The following is a 27,050-nucleotide window of genomic DNA, read 5'->3' as shown; positions in this document are numbered from 1 at the left end:
CTAAGAGTTTTTCGAAGGGCTGAAGGCGACACAGAACCCAGCCCATGGTTTGGCAACCCAGAACTGCAAAAAAGCAGCTGTGCTGTTGAGAATAATCATTTCCAGAATTAATTACTTTATCATCTGGTAACAAAAGGTATTATTAGGGTGGATGCCCGAGACTTTCAGAACAGAAAAAGAGAGGTACACTTATAAAACATACCTTTAGGTGACAAGGAGGTTTTAGATAAATTTAAATGTTTCAGTCCCTTTGGAAGTTTGGCAAACTGGATGCTCAAAGACGACACACCTGTTGGGGGAGCAAAAAGAAAATGGATGTTTTCAGGTTACCTGTGTGATCTCAGGTTTTCCCAGCAGTCACACCAAGGGTGAACTGCGCTGGTGGAAGTACAGGAGGAACTGCACTCGCTGTAGGGCTGGGCCCAAAATGACACTGTCTTTTTACGACCACGAATCTTTGAAATGGCTGATGCAGACAAGATCCCCTCTTTGCTAACCACTGAACAGATCGGGAATTTTGCTGTTAATGATGAGTGAGCCGCCTTAATTAGTTTAAAAACTACATAATACACACACTCTTTTGAGGAGGAGTCAAAGGGAAGATCTTCCACACGTCAAACAGTCAGCACTTGGGAAATCTGGAAGCTTTGTGGTTCAGCCAAAAAAAAACCCAACATAAAAAAACTAACCACAAAATAACACCCAACAATGGCACTTCATGTGAAACCTTAAACTATTTTTGTTTTCTTTTAAAAGGAAAGGCTGTCAAGGCAAGGGAGACAGACATGTTAGTTAACACTGCCCCCTTTTTCCGAGGTAAACCCTAAGACCCTGAAACCTCCACCGAGTCGTAATGGCCACTTAATTCCCTTCCAGTAACCTCCAGGTTACCAGCCAGGACACAGGCTTGGAAATGCTACAACTGCTTGTGATCCCAAACACTAAAAACCTATTAAGATGCTGACACAGACTGGACTACCTCAGCACAAATCCAATAAAAGAAAAAAAAAAAAAGCAGAACTTTTCATTAAAGCCCTTTCTCAGTGTATCCAAGTTCCACACTCCATAAATTTATCCCCCCATTTAAGCAAAAGATTGAAATTTGATTAAGAGGGCACATCCTAAAGAACACTGGAACCAATCCATGGAATAAATCAACACAGAAACTCCAGGCTTAACCTGAGGTGTTAAATATAGTCCTCTACAGTAACTCAGAGAGGAAAGGGCAAAGAGAAAACAGGTAAAGCCTTTTACTTGACCCAAAACACAGTAAATGAAGAAGCTGATACCCTTCTCCACATATGCAGACATGAAACAGTCCATTAGTATGTCATATACATATGTTTACTCTGCTTTTATCACGTTTTACCCATCATTGACAATGAAAGAGCAGCTACCTTGCAGATATTGTTGTAGGGGGGTTTTTAACACTCTCTGTAAAAGCATGGGGTGTGTGTGCTGGTGATAGGTACAACGTCCATGCAGCTCAAAACAACATACTCTATTTTATTTATACTGCCAAAATAGACCCATGATACCTTGGCATTGTTTACTGTAAAGCACAATGGTAACTGGATATCCTCACCAATTTTCAGCAAGAATGAATCAAGTCATATTAACAGGACTTTCCTTCATAGCTCTACTATTTAAAAAAAAAATAAAGCTTTTTAGCTTCTCTGAAGCAGGAGGTTCAATCTATCTTAAGCTGGCCTCAGAATTTATTCTGTAGCTGGCCGTCCACCTCCGTTAAGCTGGTTTAGTCACAATATATACTTTCAAAATCAAGGTAGAGTTATGCTGGGAAAAGAGGAGAAAAAGGAGTAAAACCAGAATCATTAAGGATATCGCAAATGCAATTTTTGTTGCAAAGTATTTTGAGTAAGACATGGACCAAATAATTTTACCTCTCCATCTTTGTGTTTAGCTAACAATCTGCAGACCACTCATCACCCTAGCCAAGCTGAGCAACTGCAGAACCTTACTCTCTTTAAGGCACCCACTTTTGCTAACCTCGTAACAGAGATGAGAGCTCTCGTGGCAGAAGCAGAGTTATCTGCATCCAGGCACACAGTGCTGAATTTGAGTTCTTCTGGGCTTCAGGGTGTTTGTTTTGCATTATTTTTAACAAAACAGGAGATTAAATTCTGATCCTAGTAGAGCCAAAGCAAAACTCCCATGGCTTTAGCCTGGCTAGATTTTAAAGGCAAGACTGATGATAAACATTCCAAGTGTTAGTCTCACAAACAGTGACAGTACCACAAAGGGAAGCCAATCACAAACTAAAGAGACTGGTCTCAGCGTAAATCACTTCATACAAACACTGCTTTGTATTTGAACTGAAGCCACGTCCTATGCCTTAGTTCAACTAAATACACTTCCCATGTTACTGGAATACAGACAGTTGCATTAATGTAATAACATACTGGTTTTACTTATTGGTACTGAGTAATATATAATATCTTAGGGTGGGGTTTTGTTCAAACAAGGCACAACGATGTGTTCTTCCTCGTAATTCACACAACTCTGTGTTACTTCCCTTATAATTGCAAAATGAGCTGGCTGAACTTCACCTGCAGGTGATTTTTCAAGAGGTATTTTCCAAAATCCACCTTCATATGAATCTCCACTATGCCAGCTGTTACTTGTGAAACGTTTGCTGCCCCCTTCAGTTTAATAAAGTCAAATCTACCTTGCACTCGCTCAGTATCAGATCACAGGGACACGTAAATCTGTCTTAAACTGAAAAGCTGCAATATCTGCACACTGCAATTATAGTTAATTTCTCGCAAAGTACTCATATGGCTTATCTAATTCTCTAACGAAAAGGTCAAATCTTAATTGCATATGTGATAGGAGAGACTGAGATAATGAAAAAACCCTACTCATTTCTCCACATTGTAGCTTTTGCGTTTCATTCGTGCCCTGTACGTGGATACTGCAGAATGGTTTGAACCTGTAGGTTTGTTGCAAAGAAAGTACCCGCACTGCTATGTTTTTAAAACAAAACCCTGCACTGTAGAACATCCACCAAATGTTTGGTCACCTACTTTGCTTTCAAGACAAAAATGAGTTCCTCTTCAAAAAGCCTTTCATATAACACCATCTAAACACGCTTCTCCAAAAGCAGTGTCAACAATCTAACAGCCTTTTTTCCAACTTACAGCAGAAATTTTTGTGCAACGCCATCAGGCTTACGGCACATGGTAATAACAATGTTCTTTAGCAAAACACTGGCTTTCACGTGATGTGGAGTCTTAAGGAGGGCAAGCAGTAATCAGGAGGCACGAGGTAATCAGGAGAGTTAAAGCAATTCACATGAACAATTTTGAACAAAAAGCTACTCTGAATAGGTTAAAACCAAAAATGTTTTCATAGTTGTTTCTAGACAAAAGGAAAAGATACACAAAAGAGGAAATGAAAAAACCCCTTCCCATCTTTTTGTCCTCACTGAACCAGCAAGAATGGGGAGAACGCCTACAAAACTCTTTGTTATCAACACTTTGAGTCAGTCAGGCTGTAATCAAAATGAACAGGTTTTCTACTTTGAATCATGACAGCAAAGCGACTGGAAAATTTCCTGCAAACAAACCAAATAAACCAAGAAAATGTTCACTGTATCAAATACTTGTTTTTCCTCTGGCCCAACAGGAGCAGGAGACGGTCGGATCCCAGAACACTGTGTGCCTGGAATGCATTAAGTGAAGCAAATGGGAATCTCACATGGGCAGCGCTGAAGGGTCAACTCCAGACTGAAAGAATGTAACCTTATTTTAAAAATAAATGCCTCTGGGGTGAAAAGAGAGTAAACAAGGGCGGGGAATGTCTCGATACGTACTGAAATCATGCCTAGTGGTGCCTCGTCTGAGAAAAGCTGAGCCGTTCAGCTCGATTTTCCACCCTGTGGAGTCAACAGCACTTTGCTCCCTAAGGATGCCAGTTAAGCCAGTATCACTGAACATCGCCAAGTACTGGCGACACGATGGACTAGCACAAAGCTGAAAAAAGGAATGGTTTCAATACTGAAAATAAATACGGAAATATGGCTGAAATAAAACCACAAAACCATCAGGAATATATAATCCACGCAAAGTTGCCTCACGCTTCATCTTTCCACCGATTACACCACCTTTTAAAACACACACCACTATTTACTCTCTAGTCCTAAACAGTCACTGTGTTTTAGCTTCCTTTAGGAAAAAACCTCTTGTGAAAATGTAATGAAATCTAATGAAATCCATGGTTGGTTGAAGACATTTAAATATTTCTGAACAAGCCAACGGATACGTACAAATCAAAAAAGAATAGCGATTCTCAGTCATTTGTGAACAACAGATATTTACAACAGCATTACACAGAGGACAATAACCTATTATTCAGGCAAAGCCAAACGGAGCAGCAGTAATCCTCCTATTACATTTGTAGAAAAGAGAAAAATGTAAACGTTACAGTACCTCTGTCTTCAAGTGGATTGCTAGCAAGGTTGATCGTGTGGAGTCCTGAGTTGGGATTATGGGCTAGGGCACTGGCTAGTTTCTGTGCAAAATCTCTGCAAGAAAAGAAAAGAGTGGGAGAAAGAATCCTGTTACCTCCTTTATCGACGGCACATTCAGAGGCTTAAAAGGGTCAAGGGATTACTAGCCAGAAGTGGCCGAACCTACTGCAGAGCAGTCACTGATTCTTCACAGCTCTAAACAATGCTTATCTGGCTAATTTGCTACCTTTCAAAGCAGGTTACTTCATTATTTGTTTATTCTGTGACCTAAGAGACTGAAGGGCACTGAATCAAAGCTCAAACTGCTTTTGATAAAGACCTGAGGATATAAAATAGGAGTTACACAGAATAACTGAAAACTCAAGCACATCTTCCATCTCCTCCATGAGGGGGATGTATACATCAACGTGCATACCGTTACCTCCTTCGCTCACCCACCAACCCCCTCCCTTGCAGCACCTCTCTACCAACAGTCACTCGGACAGATGGGCTTTGCAGCATATCCAGAAGGTCAAGAAACCAGGAGCACTTCTGACCTTGTAAAACAGCAGGAATAGCTCTCTCAAAGAACAGCAGCACACTGATGAGCTGGTCTTCGCTTGCCTTTTTTTTTTTTTTTTTACAGTGAGAAGCATCAAAGGACATAACTGGCTAACACATCCCGAGAGAGATGATGGTGTGTCAGTTCTAGGATGCTCACAGCAGCCAGGCCAGGCAGCACAGACAGCTTTGAACTAACTTTGACCAACTACGGTACGTAGCTGTGGTAGCTGCTCCAAATCCACGTGAGAGGCAAGGGAACGCTGCCCCGTTTGAGAGCGCTTTGCTGCAGCCCGACTACCACCACCCACAGCACCAAGTTCAAAGCTAGCTTGGGTTTTCCTACGCAACCCCACTGTCTGACTCTGGTGGAGACACGTTCCTTGCACTAAGTCAGAAGGCTGTTATCAGCTCTAAGACCAATCCTCAAACCTGTCCTTACACGTTCTGAGAAGCTTTCATGTATTAAGGGACTAGCCCTACTGTGTGCTTCTGCTGAACTGAGACTATAATTTCCATCTTCTTACTTCACCTAAGGTAGTCACTGAGGTAGAAATCAAAAATAGGCCTTGAGCTTCCTTCTCTCCCTGCCTGGAAATACATTACCTTATCTCCTGTAGGCCAGGTGGAGAACTACCAGCTACATTGCTAGAAGAGTGACAATTAACACTGCCCTCTGTCCTCGGGACAGATCCTGCCTACCACAAAACCAGATCAGTCTGTGTGCTCAGAACTGCAGTGGAGGTAGCATCCTCTTCCAGTATCTGGAAAAAGAGGGGAGACTGGACAGCAACAGCCTCAATAGCTTTTGGTTATCTGTTGTTGCAAGGTGTCCTTGAGTACAGACCTGTTCCAGGGAAGTTTAGTTCTCCTTTGAAACCCCATGCCCTTAAACAGACTCCTGGGGCTAGAACAGGTCCCAGCACTGCAAACGCTGGGCTGCCTTTAGGAAAAGCATATTCTTTTCCTAAAACACAAGCAGCATGTGAATATAAACACTCAACAAAAAGAAATTCTGGGCTTGAATCTCTGCCACCTGACAGGCCTCAGGGTATCCTGCTTTGCTACCAGCTGCTGCTGCAGAAGACTACGTATCTCCTGTAGGTCCTCGGTTACGTTTGCCAGCACTCTGTGGAGCATTTCAAATGGCCCTAGATGCTTGTGCTTAGGCAACTGAATCAAGTTCGTTACGTCCAGCCAAGAAAAAGGAGGTTTTGTGCTAAAAACCAAACAAGAAATCCTTTCTTCAAGGGGAGTCTCCTCCTCTTCCTTTATCCCAAACAGATCCTTGTCATTATAGTATTCTGCCTGCACCTCCAGGCTTGGTTACAAACTCTGCTCCAGCTTTTGCCACCGCTATAGGCAGGATTACCAGAATGTTTTGGACAACTGGGGTGTGGGTGAACTACTTAGCAAAGGCACAGTAAATGGGCAGCCACCAGAAAGCACTGGATTACCTATAGAGGGCACGTGGGGCTCATTTTGCAAAAAACTAATACAACTTCCCCACTCCCTGTGCAGCCCCTTCCATAAACCTGGGCGCTGCTCACTGGGCAAAATCCCTTCCCCTCCTTTGTCCACTCTTTGTTTCAAGTCCTAAAATTTATTACTTTCTTGGCTGCACACTTCGTGAACAGAGCATGCAAGGTAGGCCTGACACCTTCTAGAAAGCATCAAATTCGCTCTGTACGCATTGCACAGCCATGAACTGAGGACATTCAGGCTTGGAGGTAAAGCCCAAAAAAGAATTTAACTATACATATGGCAGAGTAAGGACATTTCAAAAGAGTAAGAATACTACAGATCTGGAAATCTCAGACAAACAAAACAATTCCTCAATATCTGTCCACACAACATCCCTGTAACAGAAAACAAGAGGATGAGCACGGGAAGAACGAAGGACACCTAGAGCCCATCCAGCAAGGGAAGATGAGATGCAACGTCACCGTCAAAGGCCCTTTGGGTACCAGCAGCAGGCACCTCTGCGATCCCCCGCTGTCGTAGCTGGCCAGGATGCTGAGGAAGGCGGTCGGGACATCCTGCCTGCCAGCTTTCAGGCACTCAAAGAGATCATTTTCACCACCTACTGCAAACAGGCCTTTGCAGGCTGAAGGATCTGTCTTGTGCTTTCATGGAAATGAATATTCTGGTTATCACATATTGCCCCATTCCTCTAAAACACCTCAGGGATGTACCTCTCTTTCCAAGCTCCTTTGCTGAGGTCGTCCTGAACGATTCTCCTTTCTCTGAAATCTGAATATCACCTTCCTCAGTTAACACAGTTACCAACACGTTAGTGCTTGCTGTATGCATTAAAGCCATCCAGCGTCATCTAGACTGCACCCTTACCTCTGTTAAAGAAATAGCAATGGGGATAAAATTTTCCAGAGCATCTAAACTGGCACAAATCTTATCAGACTGGGGGTTTCACTTGACACCCCGTTTTCCCCAACAGCAAGCCCACTTCTCCCTAGTCCTGGGTCCTTACGACTGCTACTGCACAGCAGTTTGCTGTCTCATCAGCTGGGAGGATGACAAGTGTTTACGGGCCCGTGGCCCAAACCAAATCACAGAAATGAGTGGCTGGAGGTAGAAAAGAACGGGATCATCTTAAACCGACTCTGCTGCAGGACGAATTGTGCTCTTGGAGCTGGCTCAGGTCATTTCTCAAAGCACTGCTCTTGGTAGCTCTTTCTTACCCCTGGTTTGGCATTCTGTCACAGCTCATTAAAAACGACCGGTCTGTGAGCTATGCGAGGGAAGGTACCCAGGAGCCACAGGGTTTCCTCCTCGCAAGCAGCTCTGAGGAACGGCAAAGCTGACAAACACGTCCTTGACAAAACCAGACAACGCTGATCAGAGCAGATACACACCAAGGCAAAACGCCAAACCCCGTGCCTGTAGATGGAGCCGTGAAAACCAAAGTCATAGGTCGATTATCTGTCAAGTCCTGTTAAAACTGAAACCACTATATCCAACCGTGGTAAGTTAAGGTACGCAACGTGCGAAGGCAGTCAATGCATCTTTTAATATTAACGATTATCGCTGGATTTCCTGGCACACACTGCAAGAAAAATGTGATTAAACCAAGTGCTTATGTTTGAATGACAGCTAATAAAGGCAGCGCAGCAGTGATCAGAAAGTTTGGGTGCAATTCCAAACTCGACCTCAACTCTCTTGTGTCATTTAGGCAATTTTCTTGTAAAAGGTATTTCAATGCAAAACGCATTTTTAAAAGGAGAAAAAGACCCAAACAATGGAAGAGGAAACAATGTAAAGCACACCGAGTATTTTCCTTGTGCTTCTTTCCCTTCTTTATTTGTAAATGAGTACAGTGTTCTGCTTCTCCCACCTTTCCCCTGCTCTTTTTATTAACATAAAACTTCATTAGCGCTAGAGTTCATCTTGACTGCATGGTCTTGGACGCTACCACAAGCTACAAAGACCTCCAACTGGGCTAGTCTGTAACTTGAATTTTGCTTCTATTTCCTGTGAAGGGGGAAAAAAGCAAATACCTAGTAACTACAACTCCCTGTATTTAAAACAGATGCAAGGATATTATGGTATGGCTTACCTCTAGGTACCTTTCTTTTAAGGCTATGGCAAGGCATTAAACTTAATTATCTACTTTCTTGCTTCTTTAAAAAGGTAGAATATTTGAGCAGACTGCAATCCACAGTTAAGATAAACACAGCTTTCTTGGGAATGAAACAATAATCTATTATGCAAGATGAAATAATAAGCTTTTGTAACAAAATCTCAAACACTGTTTTTTAAATGATAAAAAGGTGTTTGTCCTTCTATTGGCAACCATATTTGGAGAGGAACAGTGTGAGCTGATTTAGGGTTTATGCTCTGACCCAATCCATTTTGCTCCAACCAACCCAACTCTCCAGGCAGAATCTTAAAAAAACGTCAGTTTAAAGGGATTTCTGGGACATTAGGAAACCTCTGGAAAACCTGATAAAAACCTTGTAACTCCAGGCTCCTCAGAACAAGGCAGATATCGAGCACAAGCTTTTTTTAATGCTTATTCTGGTGAACACACATCACGTGCCTGGCAGTAAGGGGTAACTAATGCGACTTCTCAAAGGAATTACTTACGTTCTAAGCCCGGCATTCTCTAACACCAGTTCTTCCAGGCGATTGGACCTACTCACCACTCGCAAGATCTGCTCACAGACATCAGTGGACTGCCACAGAAGAGACAGAGCAGTATGTTAAAGACCACAAACATGGAACAGACAGTTACTGAGTGATAAGCTGTACATTGTAACGGGATCCAGGCCACGACCGTCTTCTCGTCATACATAACTAGTAAGTAAAAATACCAGAAACATTCAAGAGAGGGTCAGGTGGCAACAGAGGACTTCTGGAAAAGACTCAGAGAAGGAAGAGGCAGACTAAAAGCAAGTCATTTGTGAATCAGGCCACCTGAGCATAAGGGGCAGAATTTTCATCATGGTAGTAAAAAACTCAAACCCTGTGATTCAGAAAAAACCACTCTATTTATTTATTTAAAGAAATCTTGTTCATATGCATGCTAATCCTTCAGAATAAAGTGGCAACTAGCGCAAAGGAGGATAAAGCCTGACCAGGAATGACAACTAAACAGAAAAAAAAGACATTGTAACACAGATGACAAAAAAAAACCAAGCCCAAACCCCAAAAAACTCAAGAGCAAAAGCACTCTAGCTACAGGTCCTGCAAAGACTGCTGAGGACCAGTGCTTAAGGGCCAGTGTATTTCAGTGTGAATTCTCCCGAACTACACAGAAGTAAATCCCATCTGATGATGGTTTCTAGAATTTGCAGGGACATTTGCAAGGACTCTGAGCGAAGCAGGACAACAACAGAGTGTGTTTGCTGTGCTCATTCAAACAGAGAGAGAAAACCTTAATGATTCAAAAGCCATCCAGTGAACTCTCTACCTCACCACCTTTTATTACAATCTTTTATTTTGCTTCTGGATGTGCCTTTTTTTTTTTTTTTTTTTTTCCCCACAGCACACACTAACCAACATTCATGTGACATCCAAAGCTGAATTTCAGTCATGATCATGAAGTGCTGAAACTGTTCTGTTATCTGCCTTTAAAAACAGCAACGTGACATTCATACCTGGGACATCTGTCTCTCTAATGACAGTCTGACATATTCTAGTTTGGTTTGGGGTTTGTTTGTTTGTTTGTGGTTTGTTTTTTTTTTTACTTTTAAACTAATTGAATCTCCTAAAAAGAAAAAAAAAAAAACCCTGCTCTACCACACACACAAAATCTTATTAACCCTTTAAACAGCAAAGGTGACCATTTTTTCGGAAGACTGTCAACTCAGCCATCCTCCCAATTCTATCTTTGCCTTCCATATTTTAAGAAATCGGAATACGACCACAATGCTTCTGCAGCAGTGCGACTGCAAGTGGAAACTTTCGTGCATGTCCTATATAAACACTACGGATCCCGTCTATCAAACACAATGTCAGAGCGGGACTCGTGAAGCACAATGCGTTCAGTGGCCTCCGGGTATGTCTGACCTCATACTGACCCTCAGCAGTGTTCCTATGGCACGGATTTACTGTCCAACAATTTACATTTTCCTGGTGGTTTTCACTGAAAATGGAATGCGTGGAAGAGAAAGATTTATTTAATTTTTTTTTTATAGGAATTGATGCATTTTCAAGATTGACAAAGTTTATTTGTTTTCCACAGAAAAGCTGCTAAGAATGCAAAAAAACTTCCACGTAACGATATCTCAGATAGATAATACAGCCAGTTCTTGTTCTAAGCAAACTACACCAGCCAGTCTTCTAGCTAAGCAAACTATCTCATTCCACTGAAGCAGAACCTGATTAATTGCATTGTACCTTTTAACAACGCTGATTTTAACAGCCAACTACAACAGGATTAAAAATACCCCCAGTTTCATTCCATGCATAATTTCGAGTAAGATGTCCCAGCAAGAAAGAAAAGGTTTTGCCTACTCTTCTGCCAAGAATCACATGAGCTAGGGCCTACTCAATTTTCACGGAAAAGGATAGCTTAGGAATGCACCGAGAATATTTGCAGATCAATAGAACTGCATTGATATATTTAAAATGTCACCTAATTACTGATTTTATTGGCCCTTTCTTCAGTAGTCCAACTTGTTTTGATTTGTCCCCTTTTTGCTTTTCAGAAAGAAATTTTTTTTTTATATATATATATATATATATATATAAAAAAATATATATATGTGGAAGAATATCAACGTCACACATCACTACATACTTATTACCACACAGGGTTAGCTCCAGACAACTGGGAGGAAAAATCATCACGTTGCAATAAAAATTATGGGAAAAACCTGCTTTATATGCAAGAAAAAAAATGGAATCCTGATATTTTCTTTCCACCTCCAAAAAGCAACTGAGATTTCTGGCTGCTTTAAAGCTCGTTTCCTATTTAGTCACCCAGTATTGTTTGGGGGAGGTGGCAACGCCCAATGAAGCAGTTTTGTGGGTTACTGCTACGGCCCAACAAAGTTTTCAACCTTTACTCACTTGACATTTTGACAAGACCTGACTCTCAGCAGTGTTTCTACGGCATGAATTAACTACCTAACAGTTTAAATTTTCCTGATATGACTAAGGGAGAAACCCCCCGCATTTCAACAGATTGCCCAGCTATGCTTGCCTAAAAAGTTCACCTTGAAAAACGTAATAGCATCCTCTAAAACACAGCACAGACTAGTAGAAGCAGGTACACTGTTTCAATTTATTACTTACTAATTTCAGATCCTTGGAGGACAGCTTTGTAAACCACTGATTATACTCCAGAGCGGCAACTATAGGTATTAAGTCTCTAGAAAAAGAAAAACACTTTTACACACATTTGATATAACTGCCAGCTTCGGTCATTTGAAACAATCTCTTAAGCGTTCTTCCACATCTAATTCCCCGTGCTTTTGCAATGCTAATTGCCTACCACCCCCATTACAGAAAGCATTCTAAAAAAATGAGCAGCAGCAGCAGCTGTATGTCTTTCTCATATTTTAATACAAATTTTTGACTGGCCAACTGACATCCATTCTAGCATAAATTTTTAAATCAGGCATTTGTCTGGGCTGCCATTCCTACTTTTAGCATTACTTTTTCTCCAGCCTGTGACATATTTAAGCTTCTTAATCACCTCTAATTATAATTTAGCATGACGCTAAAAAGCTTTCTGGCAGTCTGGTGATTTAATATAATTCCATGACTGAATGCTTCTAGAGAACACCTCCTTGTCTCATCTCTATAGTTAAATTCCCCCAGGAAGCAGGAGACCTGCGAAAGGATAAAGCGACTTTCAGCACAAACCCGCCTTAATTGTCAAAGGGATTTCACAAATGAAATTCTAAATTATTCCCATTTTCTTCATTCCAAGCCTCTTAACGCGATCTCCTCGCCCTCTGTTCATTTTCTCCAATAACAGACGTTGATAAATGCCATGTCTGCACGCTACAGCGCAGCAGAATCATTCATCAAGCACACCATTTAGCAGCACAGCACTTGGACCATTTTGATGCAACATATTAAATACATATAGACACCTACACTGGGACTTAACTGCTACTTAGAAGCCTATGTCTTTATAATGAAACAGGTGTAATAGACGGGAACTTATGGACCAGCAAAATACTGACATCCAAGCCTCAGTGTTTGCAGGGAGAAATTTAAAAGCGTTGGCTTTTATAAGCTAGTCCCACCCTCCCAGCTTTTCATTCAGGACACAGGCGGGTAGGCACAGATCTAAACGTGCAGCGCCCTTCTCCCATCTTCTTTTCCTTCTTCCTCTCCTTTAGTTCTCCTCTACGAACATTCAGACACTTCAGGGCGGTTGTTAAAACACGTAGGAAAGCCAGGAGACGAGGCAACATCATATGGACAAGCCTTCAGCAAGCTATATTGGGAACTGCAGTTGCTAGATTTGGAAGTACAAGCCCATCACTAAGGTAACGGTAAGAAGGTGCAGCATTTTGCAGCAGAAGACCGGAGCCCACCAAAAGCGAAGCTCATGCAAATGGACCCTTTTCACACTCCTGCAGAGGCGCTAGCGCGTGGTGCCCTTCAAGGACGAAGCCTGTTTTCCATCTTGTTCGCAGCGCACATCGAGTCTCGTGGTGAATTCATTTCCACTGGCGCAGCAGAACCTTCCCAGCTTCATGAAGTGCACGGATTTATTTCCGTCCACCGTATTTTTGTTCCTACACACACGCTTTATCTCCATGTAAAGCAGTGACTAAAGTGGTGGGGGAGGGAGGAACAACCACCAAGCCAGTGGGTATATTGTTAATTAATTCTCACTGTGCTAAATACATCACAAAACGCTCGCATACATTCTTGAATTGACTGGGATCTCAGATCCAAACTTGTATTTTTTTAATGAATAACATAAGGCGTCGGCTTCCTAAAAAATTTAGTTTTCTTAAAAATTCAACCCAAAAACCTTCTCAGTTCAGTCCTCAACACGTAGAAACTCTCATCACAAGATGGATTCCACGGCATGTAGATGGCTCCAAAATTGTTTTGAATCATTGGACTTACACGATCATGAGGCATTTTAATAAAGACTTTTATTAACAACACAAATGTATTTCCTCAGTGGTGTCAACGTTGTGAGGTATACTTCCATGAAAAGCTTCTGTGAAGCAACAAACCCATTACTCTGTTTTCTGAAAGCCAACTCATTTGAACCAGCTGAGATCTTCTAAATACTTAAAACACTTCTTTTATCTATCCTTTCCTAATGAGCAATATTTTTCACTCCCGATAAATTGTTCAAACATTTAATTTCTATTGAAGCTGGGTATCTGTAAGTCATTTTCTCAAGAATGCCCCATGGTCTTCTCAGCACTTCCACCTCACAGTATGTTGAAAGCATTCTTACGGTTTTTGTCCCATATTTGCTTGTGCTGAATAGTATTCCTTCCCTTATCTTCTCTCAGCAAGGCTTAACCAACCAAAGGGTCTTTGGCTACATCTGTCAATGCACTAGCTGTACCCCTGTAGTCTTCTTTGATTTACCTCTGAATTAGTCAACACAGGTACAGCTTAGTAACTGCCATGAGATTCAGTGCAGACTGTGAAAACCCACCACAGAAGCTGAGTAAGTATCTGAGTGGGGTTTTTTGTGAGTTCACATACTACATAGCTTCAAGCTGCAAAGAATGCTGTTGCAAAATACTCTTACTTATCTACCTCCCAGTTCAGACTTCCTGTTATAATATTTTATTGTACCTCTGACAAATTCTTAATTCTTCCACTGGGCTTTCCCAAAGAAACAAATGCTTTCTCTATCTTATTTACAGTTTCTTCAATTTGTCATTTTCCTTGTATAATGATGGATTTTAGTTAAGGCTCCCTCCCATTTCCTCCTACTTAAATATCTTCAGATTCCACTTTCTGAGAATCAAATTTTCTCAGCCAGCTAAATTCAGTAAACCAAAACCAACACTTAGCTAAGTTTCAACATCTCATAGTAAAATTACCCTCAATTAGTTCCTTTCTGGAAGTACACATTTTTGATATCATTTGTATTGTAAGTGGAGAAACTACTGGCTGGGATTCAGTTGAACAACTTAAACCTTCTACTGACTTGCAGACAAAAATAATTCCCTTTACTGTGTACACCATGAGAAAAAGATTCTGCATAAGTAAAGACTGCATAATTTCCTTTTTTGCTTTGCCCACCAGATGCAGTTGCATGTTTTCTCTGCTGAATTTGAGCTCTTGTATCCGCCATCACAGGAAAAGCATCTATCTGCTCACTTTTTGGAGTGCTTCCAATAAGAAAACATGTATTTCCTCAACGAAATGTGCTCTCCACGGGGCTTTCATGCAAAAACAGCAGCTTTGTGCTGAAAACTAAAAATGCTACAGATGGTCATTTCAGAGGTCTACAGATTCAAGTAACAGCCACGGAACCATCCCGCTTCGGCAAGGGGGAACAAGGGAAGTTTGCAAAATATTAGCATTATTCATGCATGTTGTTTACCTGTGGTCAAGGTGGCTGAAATCTTGCAAATTCAACTCTCTGGTGTCTTGTGTCAGATAAATTGTATCGACATCCTGTTAAAAATACATAACCAAATACATCTTTACAGAACTGTTGGGTTTTTCCAAGTACTATGATTTACCTGTTCTTTCATCATTTGTACAGTTAGCTGCCAAGAGCTCCAGATCAAGACGTGTACTTACCCACTGTACTTCTTCTCGATAGGGAAATCCAAGCCAATCACACACACAGGCATACATCTGTGAAAAGCCTCCTAAAAACAACCCAAGAGAGTATTTAACATACTAGGAAACCAAGAAAACAAACAAACAAACATTTAAAAGGAGACTTTAATGCTTAAAGATCCAGTCTTTGAAAAGTCCCTCTCTTTTTCTCTCAGAAGGGTTTCCATTGTGCTGCTGAAAGAAACTGAGACCATCCTATCTTTGCCCGGCAGGTTGCAAGAAAGCTTAATATAGTGCCTTCACCTACCAATCAGAAGTCTGCTCCATACTAATTACACCTTAAAACTAATTACACCTTTACAGGCTTCTGCCAGGAATAGGATTAAACCTCCTGACACTGCAATTCCAGTCTTTTTATATTTCAGTCTTTAAATTTATTCTCACCACAAGGTCCAAGTTCCGCCACTGTCTGACTGTCCCACAGGGCCTGGAGATTTGCCAGTCTTTCTGAAGGCTCCATAGTCACTTTTTTCAGAATCCTCCTAGATGTAAAAGGCGGGTGGGGGAAATCATTCATGACTTTGAAAGTACTTTTAAACTCATAAAGCTTCTTTATTTCAAGCACAATTTTAAACGAGTATATAGGAAGAATTACCATCTTTACTACAACTCACTTCTCTACCCAAAAGTCACACCCACCGTGATGCAGCCCAGCAGGAGTAACCTTTATTTGTCTCTTCTTTCTTTCTAATGATTAACCCCGTGACTACTGGAGCAACTAAGCCCTTTTCTATGACAGGATCACACAAGCTAAGGAGACTTGTGGCCCTCATCTAACACAAGGTACCCAAAATAGTGGAGGGACATGGTATTATTGGTTACCCTGAAACCACTGCTGTTTTATACATTGCTTTTATGCAGTAAAAACACTGTGATGCCAAGAGCCACGGAGTGACAGGGGGCTTCTAGGCTCACTCTAGATACCCAGCTCCAATTTTTGTAATTTGGTAGTGTTCTTCTCCTAGACAGAAACACAATCCCTTCCCGCCTTTTAAGAAGTGAAATTGTTTCTTCTTCTGAATGACAAGAGTGCCTCAAACTGCAGAATTCCATAAAACAGAGCAGGGAGAATTAATAAGAGAGATTTATGGGAGAAACATCTTTTCCCCTTCTTGCCCTTTCTGGTCTTATACCATCTGCACAACGCAATGTCTTCATTTTGGAAAGTTGTGCCGTCTGAGAGGAGAGCAAGAAATTTGATTTCTTTTCTGGGAAGCAGGCACTCCATACAGCTACCCCAAAATGCTCCAGCAATGTTCTCAAGAAAGCCCACAAAAACCATGTACAGAGCTCAAGGCCTTCACAGACACCCATCAAACACGCACGGCCTTGCAGCCCTCTGCACTCTACTCGTTTACCCTGCATTTCTCCCATCCTTACTGAGGTTTTACGGCAAATCTGCTCACAAGTATTCACTTGTATGCATGCTTTGTGAAGGAAGAGCTTGATCTCCATTAGGGCAGTTAATAACACTGCCACAGAGGAAAACTGGAAGTAAGAAAAAAAGAGAAACTGCCAGCCAGAGTTTATGAACTTGATTTCCTACTCCACCTACAGGAAAGGTGAATAATAAAGACATGCACCCAAAATAAAACACGTAAATTTAGCCTGACCATTCACATCTAATGTCTGTTACAACAGTTCACTTATAAAAATCAACATGTCCAGGAAAACTCTTTTGCACAGTTCATTTTCTCTAACACTGCTGAAAACCAGGAGCTGAAGAGAGTAATATTAAAGCTGCATGATCTGGTAGAGAGTGATGAAGATGAGGCAAGGACAGAGAGAAGAAAGAAAATAACATGAAGAAAAACTCCTGAGAATTGCTGCAAGATGATAAAATTCAGAGGCACAGACACGAGAGAAAACCACAGGCAAGAGCAACGCAGAAAGAAGCGGAGCAAAAAAAGCTAGAAAAGGAGACCTGTGACCCAAGGAGCCAGTTAAACCATGGAAAGTGTATGACAAGGCTGCCCAGTTTGAAGTTCTTTGTTTTGAAGAACAAGGCTCCCCATCATGTGCACCATTTCACAGCCTTTTCCCTCCTCTCCCAAGTCAGGTGAGGAGACAAGAAGTGGTGGCTGGCCACTGTTTCCTCACCATCTGTTCCCACTCGAGGTGCCCTAAAAGACACTTACACGGGCGAGAGTCCAGGGAATATCTTCCTGAGGCAGGTCCCGATGTGCGCCAGCACCTCGTTCACATCCTCCGAGGACGCCATCTTCATGGAGATGCTGCATTTCTCAGTTTCCATAATCAACTATAGATAAGAGGGCACGAGGGCAAGAACTGGGTATTAGATAAGTCATGTCCAGTCAAAAAGGAGAGCATTTTGAATGCCAGCTGAATGTTTTGTGTGCTGGTAGGAACCTGTTATTCTTCAAGACACAACACAGCAACGCTCCAGGTAAAGCTTCTGGAAGTTGTTCCTGAACGTACGAGACCCCCATACTCAAAACTCTGCTTTTCCTAACAGTGCCCTGCTTCTCATGGGAATAAAATTTTCAAAGGATCTTGACCTCAGCTGACACTTGGAAAACCAAGAACTTTTCACGGCATTGTCCTCTTTTGAAACACGTCCCAGAACACCAGGACAAGCGAGTGCAGCCTGACAGGAAACTATTGAACGAGCAGGGCCTGCTTCCTCCAGCAAAAAGTGAAAGCCTTTAGTGGCTGTGATCCTCTGGAAAAGCTCTGATGCTTTGATCTATGCCGTTCAAGAAAACGTTACGGTAATCTATTGTGTGGGTGCAGATGAAGCAGTAACTCAGCTAACACAGCTGTCCCGCTGTCTGGGGGTTACGTGCTTCTGGGAGGGGGGAAAATAAAAGCCTTTGGCAACCCACCTCTGTTATATATTCAGTGTTCAGAACCAAATCAGATTGTGGTATGACTGACACATCAGGGCTGCTGCTGCTTTCAGCTGCACCACTGGAAGGAATGCAATGTTTCTGTCTTCTCCACGTGAGTATTTAGCACAGCCCAAGTCACGAACTCTTTCAGATGAGGAGCTGGGCATACACAGTAAGTGGCTAACGTTAATAAATAAGAAGTGTAGATAGGCAGAGTGAGAGGGGACAGCACGTAGTATGCTACAGAAGATTGGTTTTTATTGAAACAGGTTCCCGGGGCTCTCTTGGTTCCCAGTTCATGTCTAGGGTCATCACCAGGACAATCCTCGAAGAGGCTTTATTATCCCAAAAGCACACCAAGAATCCTCACAACCTTTTCCCACCAGTTCAACTCCTTTCTGAACCTGTGGCTGTCTCTGAAGATGAGCGAGGCAGTGGGCAAGCTATTAGTGTTTTTAATCGTCACCAGTACATCATTTCCCTACATTACTCTGTCCATTTGTTGACTTCTCTTACCGCGGGAAGCTCTTCATGGCATTCTGCGAGATGCCTACCACAAACCTACGTCCTTCAGGTATCAGACATAATACGCTGTTTGCAGGAAAACTGCAATACCATTTGCCCTGCAAGCAATAATCTAGGATTCTGCCTGCCTTCAGCTATAAGCCTTACATGTTTAAAACAGAAATGAATGTAAACATGCAAAACCTGAAAAAATATTTTAGGGAAATGGCGTGCTAAGCGAGGCTGCTGAAAATCCCTTGTAAACCCTGCTACAACACTGACTGTCTATGCTTCCAGGAATAATATGCATTAGCTACCATGGCATTTCAGTACCTTAAATAAAGCTGCAAAAACATACAAAGAATTTACTAAATGTCTCCCCATTAAAATTGTAAACATCTGGACCTTTTGGGGTTTTTTCTCCTTTAAGGAAAGCTTCAAAAGCCGGGTTAAAAAGATGGCATGTTAAACACAATGAGAGCTTTTCAGAGTTCAAATGAAGTGTCAGACGCCCCTATTTTTAAAAAGCTCTTTAAAAACCAAACACACATGAAACACATGAAGTCTCTGATACAATTGAACTGTCAAATCTTGTCAACACGTTCATCTGATGAATGAAAAACATATTAAAGGCACCCTTTTCAGCACCTTCTCTTTGACATTCACTTTTTTGGGCACGTAACTGGCTGTCAAGTATTTCTTGTGTTGTATATAGTAGTGGCACCAAGAAGAGTTGGCAGCAAACCACTTCTGCCTGCAATGTAAGCCGTAGCTTTTAACTTCACCATCACGGTATACACCATAGAAGCCACTCAAGCTTGTGTGGTGATGATTATACACCAGTTGCCATTGCTCTATCATCTCTGAGGAAAATATTCTCTTACAAGACAAATGAAAACTTGTACCGCATTGAATTAGGAAAAAATTGTCTTTCTCACTGCCATCCCACCTGCACAACACATTCCTAAAACGGAGTCCTTAAATTCTTATCGTTATTGTTAAGACTTTAAAGCAGCATGAATGTAAGAATGTAAATGTACAGCGTGCTCACTGGATGGGGACACCTGCATGTCACAGCATTACCTCCGTGGCTGGAACAGATTTAGCAACGAGTAAACACGTATCTAGAAGACACTCACCTGACCTGGTTTACTGGAAGTTACTCCTTGGATTTCCAAGTAGCTGAAAGTTAGTTCTAACTGTAGTCAAAAAAGAAAATGCCGCATTAGTGCAAACATCTTACTTTAAAGAGCACTTACGCATTTCAACGAGGGTAAGGAAACCTTGAGCAAGGCTACTGTTACTTTATATCAATTTCTATAATTGACATTAAGTATTTGTTAATATCTTATCTGATCCCATTTTTCGTTTAAAGGGCGCTTACATTTGCTTGTTACAGGTTCAAATGGTTATTAGAGGTTACAGGAAGACCACACTGGAAATTTAACTGCAAGCCGTAAGCACATAAACTTATAATTAAACTTATGACAAAATTTTACTATAAAAAGCATCATTTATACAATACCCTACTGATGTGTACTCTTGTGACTGAATAATTACAATACTTACAGCATCACATATTGCTCTTTCGTTGTTACACTGATCATAGATGTGAAAAATTTTACTGCACAGAAGTTGAAGGGACACGCATGCAATTTTTTATTTATACATATATAAATAAAAATACCATATATAAATAAAAATACCATATATAGATAGATACAGGCATAGATATATAAATGCTCAAGACTGGTTTAGCATGTCTAGAAGTATGAGAGGAAATAATGCATTAGCTTTGCCTACATGGGTTATCTGGACAGCAGTCAGGCTCGGCAGGGACGCAGGGTGAACATACTGTACCCAAAAGGAAGCTCAGGAGCTGGCAGGAAAGACCTCTTCTCCAAGGAGAAATCTAGGGCTACAGGGAGTGTGCTAAGATCTGAATTCACAACTATGCAGACAAACATCTTGACAGCTGAGATATGCAGAAAGAAACAAACCCTTGGACTGAATCGTAACTACAGGGCAAGACATCAGCATGGTCATTTCCTTTGATTTATCATTAAAGCCATTATAACATTTCCTGTACTTTATTTTATCCTAAGTTCACAGCCAGGGTGCTCCCAGGCTAACTGGCAAACACCACGTTACTCTATTTCTGTATTTGTGGCAATCTTTTTAAAAAGACAATCCTGAACACCTCCTGGGGTGCTCAGAACCCGGGCGCAGCTCTCAAGACTCCCTCTCTGCAACAGCTCCAACAGCACATCGGGAAGCTGGGAACGAAGGTATCAGTTTCCAACCATAAGAACCAGCCAAAAGTTTTCCAGAAAGCAGCAAGATAGTAGGGAGAGCTCCTAAATGCCAAGATCTCACTGGCAAATCTACAAGCAGTCACAAACAGCGTTACCACGGGATGAAGCTGCCCAAAAAATTCCAATTAAAAGAGTTATTATTTAGAATGCACTGAAACTTAGGGGGGGGGTAATAGAACAGAAGACCTTTTTTAAGCACTTAGCTACATTATCCACTCAAGACACAGAGACTGAAGATGTTATTACTGTTTATTTGTTCTTTATTTCCTATTTCCTGACTCCTTTTCCCTTCAGTTGCCCTCATGATTTGACAGCCTCAGAAGATACAAGCACCCCTCAGCCACTTCTGCACAAAGTTCACCTTCCACCAAAGACCAAACTTTACTCTGAAGTTTTTGAGAAGTTCCTCACGCGCTTCGTTCCACTGATTCTGCTGCAGGGGCAGCAGCCAGAGCAAACAGGCAGTTTCATGAAGCAAGGTCACGCAGGGAACTGAGGCAGGAGAGGCGGGACCAGCGCAAGGATCTTCCCAGCGCCTGACGTTTTTCCAAGGGCAAGACGTTCACTTCTCTTCAGGCCTCTTCAGTGCCTTATTTCTAAGCTAAGATTGGCAAACTTTGGTGATGACAGGACATGGCCCCGGGCAGTTGATTCAGGCCAGAAAGAAAAAAATAAATCCATAGCAGCTCTTCTTGTTGGAGTGAGCTGGACCGCGCGTAGAGAAGTGAAAGGCTCTTTTTCTCCAGTGAAAGGCTCTTTTTCTCCAGTGCTAGTCAAATTAAACACACATACGAGACTATCTAACATTTGTTTACCCAAATCACAATGAAATTTTAGCAAAAAGTTCCTGTGATTCAAATCCTTCCTATTTTGCAAGTTATTTACCTACCAGATTGAAGGTTCTGCTTCTGCTAACATAATGTGTATGTGCAAACATATGTATATGTACACACGATCAAAACTACTTTCCTACTCCTGAGAGAAGTTTACACAGATCCAGACTGAAGAATTCAGTCTGCAAAAGTCCCCTTGACTAGAGGAAATACACACCAGGAAATGGGGCAACATCTCTATGGTTCATCTTTGGTTCATTTTTCTACATAAAACACGGATTTACAGTCCTTGCTTTGCAGCAAAAATAAACATCACCTACCTCACACTAGGAAATATTTTTTACAAGGTTTTAAAAAGCATAATCTCATTTATTACCTAAGATTATATTTTTTAAAAATCCTTTTAAAAGGCTATGAGTGCCTTTCATTTAGGGACCCTTCAGTTACCAAGACAGCTAATGTCACAGTTTCCAATTTTTTCAATCAAAACTTAATGAAAGCTCGCACTAGAAATACGTTCACCAACCTGAATTACACTCCCACAAGTATTTTATACACTTAATCTGTGAGCCTGATGACACATCCGACATTTACTGACTTGCAACTACGTTTTGTATAGACTGTAGCAAGAATTAGGAGGCTTTAAGTGCTGCACTTCCCTTCCTCCAGTCCACCTAGATTAGTGGAAATGAACTGATTTGACCTGAGTGTAAAGTCAGTAGGTGGCCATTGTAATATCCTTGCTCCAAGGATAATCACGTGAGTTGATATTATAGTTAACCAACCCTCACTCCTTTTCACTTTGATCCTTGCTTAGCAGATACATCTCAATAGTATTGTTTAAGGAAAAGTGAAGCTTGGAATCAGATGTTGCGATAACAGTCACTCAGAACTGGCCATCTCTCAGCATACTCGATTTTGTGAGAGGTCCCTGGAGGAATGAAGTGTCTTTGCTGCATGTTCTCAGCTGCCTTGCTAGCAGTTACTGCGTGCCAGCTACACGGGGGCTCTGGAAGCTTCTGAGCAGCTTTTGAAATTAGTACAGACTTTAGAAAATTCAGAAAGTTTCACTAATCCTGCTAGAAAAGAAATGCATTTTCAACCATCCCAGTCATTGTTCAGATATACGAAGTTTCATTTTGACACAAACCATGAGCAGACGCAGGTTATTCTGATCACCTTCCTTCCAGTTGTTATCAGTAACATAACAATTTTGTTAGTACAGCATATGTATTCCAGATTTCCATGAAAACAGAATCAAGTTTTTCAATTAAGTATATCCATTTAATAAAGGGAGTTTTGAGAAATGGCTGTAAGGCTAAACTAGAAGTAGGGCTACTTCTCAGCACACTGAGCCCTAGCCTTCCAGAGCTTTTTGATGAATTACAATGGCTTTGCTGTTATTTAACAAGATCACCATCACCACCTGGCCACCATCCTGCCATTGCACCCAAGTCTGCGCTGTTCAGCAACCGGCTCTGTTTCCACGCAAGCAGCCACCGAGCCCTGTCGTAAAAACAGGCTGCGAACTGCAGCGATCCAAAAACCAACAGACACCCAACCAAAGGTATCTGGGCTGCGGGGACAGGGTGATCAACTGAGGGAAATATATGTCGGCAGCAATCCAAACTAGCCATCCTACCTGTCAGTCAGCATCTTCAAATTACAGCTAAGGGACTGTCACACTTACCAGTGACCATAACTGAAACCCTGATATCGACCGTTCCATTTATTGATCCTGTTTTTACTATAAAGCATACACACACACATATGTATGGCTAAAACACCACAAACCAGAACATACACCAAATTCCCATTCACTGATTCCAAGCTGGACAAGAGATGTTCTTCCACATCAGTCATCTTCATTCATATGCAAATTATCTTTCTCTGCTACAACAATCATCGCGAATTGTCACAGGAACAGAAAAAATAATTCACCGGCATGGGCAAGGCAGGCTGGCAAGATGCTTTTGAAAATGAACCACAGAAATCATCAGAAAACAGCTGAATTTAATAAACCTCAGCATAATTTCTGTCTCCAAATGAAATATATTCCTATTTGACACTATCAACCCTAGAGGGAATAATGACATCAGCTCGTTTGGACATAAAATGTCCCACTACAAAGGTCAACAGGTCCATCTCACAGTTCTTCAAGTTGGTGTTTCCAACATAATTCTTCACCCACCTCCATTTCTAGAAGTTAAAATTCCTCTGAAACAGTATATAAATTGACAAATCCATTTAAGACAGACACTGATGGAAGCACCACTCTAACTCCACACCATGCAACGTGCCATTCCTCAACGTTTTTCTTTTTAAACAGATGCACAAGTATAAAATATGTTAAGTTTATGCAACTTAGTTTATGCAACTTACATTTGTATCTAAACCCCCAGAATATTTATAGAAACACAGTAGGGCTTTACCTTGGTGGGAATCCGAGATGTTAAAAGAAATGCCCGACATGATGCCAACACCTATTGGAAAAAAAAAAAAAAAAATCAGAATTTGTAAGAAATACTTAATTTATTGGGAATATTATTAATGATTCTTCTTCAGGAAAATCCTGAAACCAGAGAGAAAAAGCCTCTAGTAGAGTGACTGTCGATTCCCTTTGCTGTCATACACTGAAGGAAGCAAAACTGGGCTCAGATCCAGCGGAGGACAGTGAAGAGACTGCTTCAATCCGATCAGCTATAAGCTAGTTAGTACAGCATAGAACTGAAGAAATGTATTCAATCACTCTCTCAAGAACATCTAATCACAACCTTAGTGACATTTTAAAAAGAAGCAAGGATAAGAAGTCCTGCCAGGAACATATGATACACTTAAATTACAATATGCAAGGTAAACATGATGTTATTAGTAATATAAGAGACCATGAGCAAATATTTTCTTTTGGACACACTCAGTGTATTTCTAGAGTAGCAATGCAAAGATTTCTCATTGACACCACTTGCATTTCTTCTCCAGTGGACAATGGAAAAAAAAACCCAATTAGATTACTGAGACCAGCGACTCTGGGGAGAAAACACAACAAAACAAATATTTCGGAAGTCATTGCCAATCAAAGTATAATGATACATACAAGTATCACTCCAATCTCCAGCAGCAATCCCACTCACAGATGTTACGCTTTGCAAAAGGGATGACTCATTTGGCAGAACTAGAGTATTGCTTTTTGATTTACCTGCCTACAGAATTAGCTACGGCTGGCTCCATCTTTTTCCAGACAAAAAAAAACCTGAAACAAACTTAATTCGAACCTCTCGATCAAAACCCTACAGCACACGCAGAGCTTTTCACACAGCCAGAACCTCCTGGACCCAGTTCTGCTCACGAAGCGTCCATCTGTAGGTGAGCAGGTCGACACAAAACACGTTCCTCACTCGGACAGGGAGAACCAGCCTGAGGAGGCAACACAGCTCCATTCAAAGGCTTTGGAGATTGGATTTCAGCTTCGGTATCTCAGCTGAACCACACCTTGCTAAAACCTAAGAGCAGGAACGTTGTGCTTGTGTTGGACATCAGCAGACTGTTCCAGCGTTGATGTGATCAGACCCCGTGCTCTGGTTATCACGGATGTAGAGTCAAACCGCTGTGGAAGAGGAACCACTGCCTCCATTGTCCAGGCCCTGTCAGACAGACCTACCTCGTCCTCTTGCACCCATGCACGGGGGAGAAATAAGTCTCTCCTGCTCTCCTCCCAGCTAAGCCACCACGAGTACGCCTCTGCAATCTGGCACGCAAAGGGGAAGGGTCAGCCCGAGGGGTTTCACCATGCACAGCCACAGCTTCCCCAGCCCCACAGCAGCGCTCTCTCACAGTAATAAAACCTCGTTCTTTCCCTTCCCTCACCCACCTCCTCAGGGCAGCCACCCACAGTAGGTCCACATCCCTCCTGGGAGCTTCTGGGGAGGATCACAGCCTCAGTCGCACCCCTGGGTGCTCACCAGAAAAGCTTTGCTGTGAGTAAGAAGAGTGCTCCTCTCGCCCACCATCGCACCCACAAACAAGCTGCCTGGCTCGGAAGAGGTGATCAGGCACCCTCCCTGCACCAGCACCACCAGCGAAACGCCTCCAGAGCAGTAGGTAGAGCAGCGGCAACAGCTTCTCCTGGTCACCACATCTCAGGTGCAGAAGAGAGCCAGGGGAACAGGCAGCTTTTGAAGAGCTGCTTTCCATCTCTACCTTCTAGGTAGTGGCCTACACCGTTAAGAAAGATGAGCGTGTGTGTGCATGCCACCACAGTGAGCCAGCTGGTTACAGGAAAATCATGTCACAGTCCTGTTACAAAACATTTGCCCGGATATATGGGTTCGAGCTACTTTATGAGCATTGACCGGGTCCCTTTAACATGAGTATAGTACACACGAGGAGTCCAAATAACAAAGTTAAATGCAAACCAGGTAACCAGAAGGCTGCAACACAATTATGTTGGAAAAGGATGTTCCAGCAGAGCACATGTCAGCGTACACTCTCGTGGCAGATGTACTAATGATCCCAAAGCCATCTCGCTAAAACCAACGAAGCTGAAGCACCCACTTACCTTAAGAAGGCGGATTTACACACAAAGGAGAGGAGTGCTGTAAAATGATACTCCCCACCCAGCCGGTAAAGAAACTGCTCTCGAGCAATAAGACGGTACAAAGAAGCCTGAGCCCTCTAATCCAGTAACACTGAGGTTTCTATAGTTTTCACAATTGAGGCTGTCACAAACAAGTAAGAGTCTGATTTTTTCACAAAGTCAATTCAAGACAAGGTCAACTATTACTGCAAAATTAATGTCCCATATCTTGACAACAGCATGACTAGATTATTTTTTTGCACAATGGCAGAATTGGCCAAGAGGAGGAGGCTTGGCATTTATCACAATGTTTAGCTGCTAAAATCCATGGGTATGCATTGTGACCTTTGACAGGATCAGCTTTAGTTTACAGCTTTCTGATATATTTTTTTCCACCTTTTCAAAATTTTATGCAACACCTGCATTTTAACATCACCATTTTTGTTCACGTTTAGCAACACAGTAGCCTCTACCCCGAATTAGCTGGAGACTTCTTGGCTAAGCTGTGAAAGACAGTTTTCACGACCCCCTCCTCCTCGATAAGGGTGCAGTGCATGAACCAACAATGGCTATTAAGATACCAGCTCACTGTCAGTAGGATTCGACATGGTTGTTAGCACTTGCAAGGGCAACAGAGCATCTACTACAGACTACTTAAACCAAGGTATCCCTCTATGCCTTCCCTGG

The 27,050-nt window shown here is 41.9% G+C and overlaps 1 protein-coding gene across 1 annotated transcript in view; it reads right to left on the bottom strand.

Moving 5' to 3' along the window:
- CARMIL1 (capping protein regulator and myosin 1 linker 1) overlaps positions 1 to 27,050 on the bottom strand; it is a 190,579-nt gene that overhangs the window by 86,752 nt on the left and 76,777 nt on the right. The window contains exons 3-12 of the mRNA XM_086469109.1: positions 24,223 to 24,273; positions 19,782 to 19,841; positions 17,425 to 17,546; positions 15,671 to 15,768; positions 15,245 to 15,315; positions 15,042 to 15,115; positions 11,792 to 11,867; positions 9,137 to 9,225; positions 4,452 to 4,546; positions 203 to 289 (exon numbers count right to left, since the gene is read on the bottom strand). Coding sequence (XP_086325235.1) covers positions 203 to 289; positions 4,452 to 4,546; positions 9,137 to 9,225; positions 11,792 to 11,867; positions 15,042 to 15,115; positions 15,245 to 15,315; positions 15,671 to 15,768; positions 17,425 to 17,546; positions 19,782 to 19,841; positions 24,223 to 24,273 — 823 coding nt within the window. The remainder of the gene's footprint in view (positions 1 to 202; positions 290 to 4,451; positions 4,547 to 9,136; positions 9,226 to 11,791; positions 11,868 to 15,041; positions 15,116 to 15,244; positions 15,316 to 15,670; positions 15,769 to 17,424; positions 17,547 to 19,781; positions 19,842 to 24,222; positions 24,274 to 27,050) is intronic.

Source organism: Leptosomus discolor, chromosome 8 (assembly GCF_034619465.1).
Source record: "Leptosomus discolor isolate bLepDis1 chromosome 8, bLepDis1.hap2, whole genome shotgun sequence".
Lineage (NCBI taxonomy): Eukaryota > Metazoa > Chordata > Aves > Leptosomiformes > Leptosomidae > Leptosomus > Leptosomus discolor.
Note: the sequence above shows the minus strand (reverse complement) of the source record. Positions and strands in the feature narration are given on the sequence as shown.